Consider the following 2648-nt stretch of genomic DNA (forward strand, 5'->3'; position numbering starts at 1 on the left):
TTCGGAACAAACGCTTCCCTGCACCCCCACTCACACCAAAGCCAGTTGTGGGGTACTGGGCAACCAGGTACTCAGCGCCCTGCCTGCCAAGCTGACCTGACGCTCTCGCGTGGGATCGTCTCCTCAGTGTTTGCTGTCCTTGCCCCTACTGCCCTTTCAGGCTGCAGGGGGAGGACACTTGCTCCTGCCCTCACCTGCGCAGAGGCTCCAGGGTGCTGCCTTCCCGGGGCTCCCCTCGAGCGGTGTAGATGATCCTGAAGTTGGACCCTGCGGTGTCCCTCCGGGGCATCTCCTCTCTGCGCCACAGCCCTTCCACGCCAGCGCCAGCGCCGGCTCCTTCTGGCAGGGGCGGCCCCGGGGGAGGCGCCTCTAGGCCCCGCGTGGCCTGGGGGCCCATCAACACCCGTAGCTCAGAGCCCCCAGGGTGGGCGTTTGAGGGTGGCCAGAAGACAGGGCTGACGCCAGAGCCCCCGACTATACCTTCTTCAGCCTCTGCTGTGTTGGGGTCTCTGTCTGAGGCTCGGGTACGCCTCGCGCTGCGTATGGTGGCTCCCCGCTTGTGTCGCCGGTGCCTCCCTGAGCTGATGTTGGCTTGCTTGGTGGAGTCCCTAACAGCTGGTGGATGCTGAGGGGGCTGGGGCGGGGCCTCGGCCTGGCTGCCCTGCCCCTGTGCCCCAGTCAAGGCCCCCACTGTTTCTGTGGACTGCCCCTTCCCCTCGTTAAAATAGCTGTGTTGCCTGCTAGGGGAGGGGGTGCCTGGATATCTTGAGCCTATGCTTCCTAGGGCTTGGGGTGGCTCACGGCCCCAGCCCGCATCTCGTTTCCCGACGCTTCTGCTGCAGGCTGAGGCGCCTGCTTTGCCGGGGGCTGGTCCTCGGCCCTAGGACACGCTGCCTGGCTGTGGCCTTCCTCCCCAGTCTCGGGGCAGCATGGCACCTGCCTGCGCTTCAGTGGCAGGGTGGCCCCTTCCTGGACGGTCTGAGTGCTGATGTCATGGAACTGCCCTGCCCGCACCATGACCGGAGGGGCTGGGACACTGGCTTCTGCCGCTACCTGGGTGCCAGAGGCCCTGTGGCCCCCTCCTACCTGCCTCTGCTTCTCCCTGGTCACTGCCATGGCGGTCTGCCACTCCTCCTCATCTCGAACGAGCTTCATCAACTCCAGGAAGGTGGGCGCACAGCCTCGCTGATCCAGGAGCCTGAGCTTGCCCTGGAGGCCGGTGCTCACGTGGGCCTGGGCTAGGGTGTGTTTCAGGCGAATCGCGTCTGCGCTTCTCACTGACGAGGGGCTGTGCCGCACGGCGTCCTGCAGCACGGGCTCTAACCGTAGCAAGAAGGCAGAGACTCTCTCTCCGGGCTTCTGCAAGGTCTGGAGCAACTTAAAATATGAGGTTCTATAGTTCTCTTTATTCCCGAAGATCTGCTTCAGGGCGTCCAGGCACTGTTCCACGGTCATGGAGTCACTGGTGGCCCGGAGCATCCGCATGATGGACAGGGCGGGGCCGCGCAAGCTTTCCAGCAAACGCCGCTGCTTCTCTACCTCAGACACCCGCCACATCTGCAGCACCTCAGTCACCTGCTCCAGCCAGGCTTCAAAGCTCTCTTCGCCCGGGCCTGGGGAAGTGCTTCCCGAAAACACCTTCAGTTTTCGGTACCACATGCTTTCCTGCGGAGGCTGCAGGTCTGGTGGCCTGACTTGGGCCAAGCCTTCTGGCTGTACCTCCTCAGGGCGAGTGCTATACCCCAGGGTTTTGACCACATCTACCATCCTCCGGCCCTCAGCTTTCAGGAAGTGGTTCAGTCTGTTGATAAGTTCATCATCTGGGCTACGGGGTTTCACCACCACTTCCCAGGTACCTCCCTTTCCCGGGATCTGACTCGGCACCGTGGCATAATTGACCTGGTCGGCCAATCCAATGAGAACTGCCTTAGAGCTGTCTTCCCTTCGGAACATTCTGCCCAGCACACTGTAGGCACACAGGGGCTGTAAGCCCGCCTTCAGGGTCTCTTTAATTTCCTCTTCACTACACTCCACAGGGATGCCCACGATCAGCAGGGCCTTCCTGGGGTCCAGGTCCATGCCCTTGCACCAATCCTCCAACAGATTCACAGGCATTGCTCCCACTATCTGTGGACTGATCTAATACTAGGGGCAGTAGTCAGCTCACAGAGTTTGACCGGGACTCAGGGAATTCTGAGTCAACGCCAAGTGTGGAGGCAGAATCGTTCCGGGTTTGCACAGCCTATAATGCAAATGGGGTGAGAGCACCATTAACTCCCCCCCCCCCACCCCGACTATCTCTGCACAAGGCAATGAAACTGGTGGGTGTGGAGAACGTGTGACAAGCTGCAGTGTTGCCGTGGATACTGAGAACAGCGTGGACCATGGGTTTCCATCGCAGAGGGGTGCTATGTGGTAAAGGTTAAGGAGCAACAGGGGATGTCACTGGCCTCCAACCAAAGAAGTGTCCTGTTGTCGCTGGAGGGGAGGGGACATGGGGGGTGGGCGGCAAGGATCACGTGCTGAAAAACAGTAGCCTACCGTTTCAAACCGCGTGGAAGCTAGAATCAGGGACAGAAAAGGGACCCAAAAAGGGTCTACAGTGCCACACTGCTGAAACAGACAACCCTCACCCTAGGTGTGACCCT

The 2648-nt window shown here is 60.8% G+C and overlaps 1 protein-coding gene across 1 annotated transcript; it reads right to left on the reverse strand.

Annotated features, from left to right (window-relative positions):
- Positions 1-55: 55 nt before the first annotated feature.
- On the reverse strand, positions 56-2187 carry LOC112406829 (paraneoplastic antigen-like protein 5). The gene has a single exon (XM_024755833.1). It carries the CDS (start codon positions 2113-2115, stop codon positions 781-783), a length of 1335 nt encoding a protein of 444 aa, XP_024611601.1. The 5' UTR covers positions 2116-2187; the 3' UTR covers positions 56-780.
- Between the last annotated feature and the right edge of the window lie 461 nt (positions 2188-2648).

This window comes from Neophocaena asiaeorientalis, unplaced genomic scaffold, assembly GCF_003031525.2.
Source record: "Neophocaena asiaeorientalis asiaeorientalis breed wild unplaced genomic scaffold, Neophocaena_asiaeorientalis_V1.1 scaffold1004, whole genome shotgun sequence".
In the NCBI taxonomy this organism is placed as follows: Eukaryota; Metazoa; Chordata; class Mammalia; order Artiodactyla; family Phocoenidae; genus Neophocaena; species Neophocaena asiaeorientalis.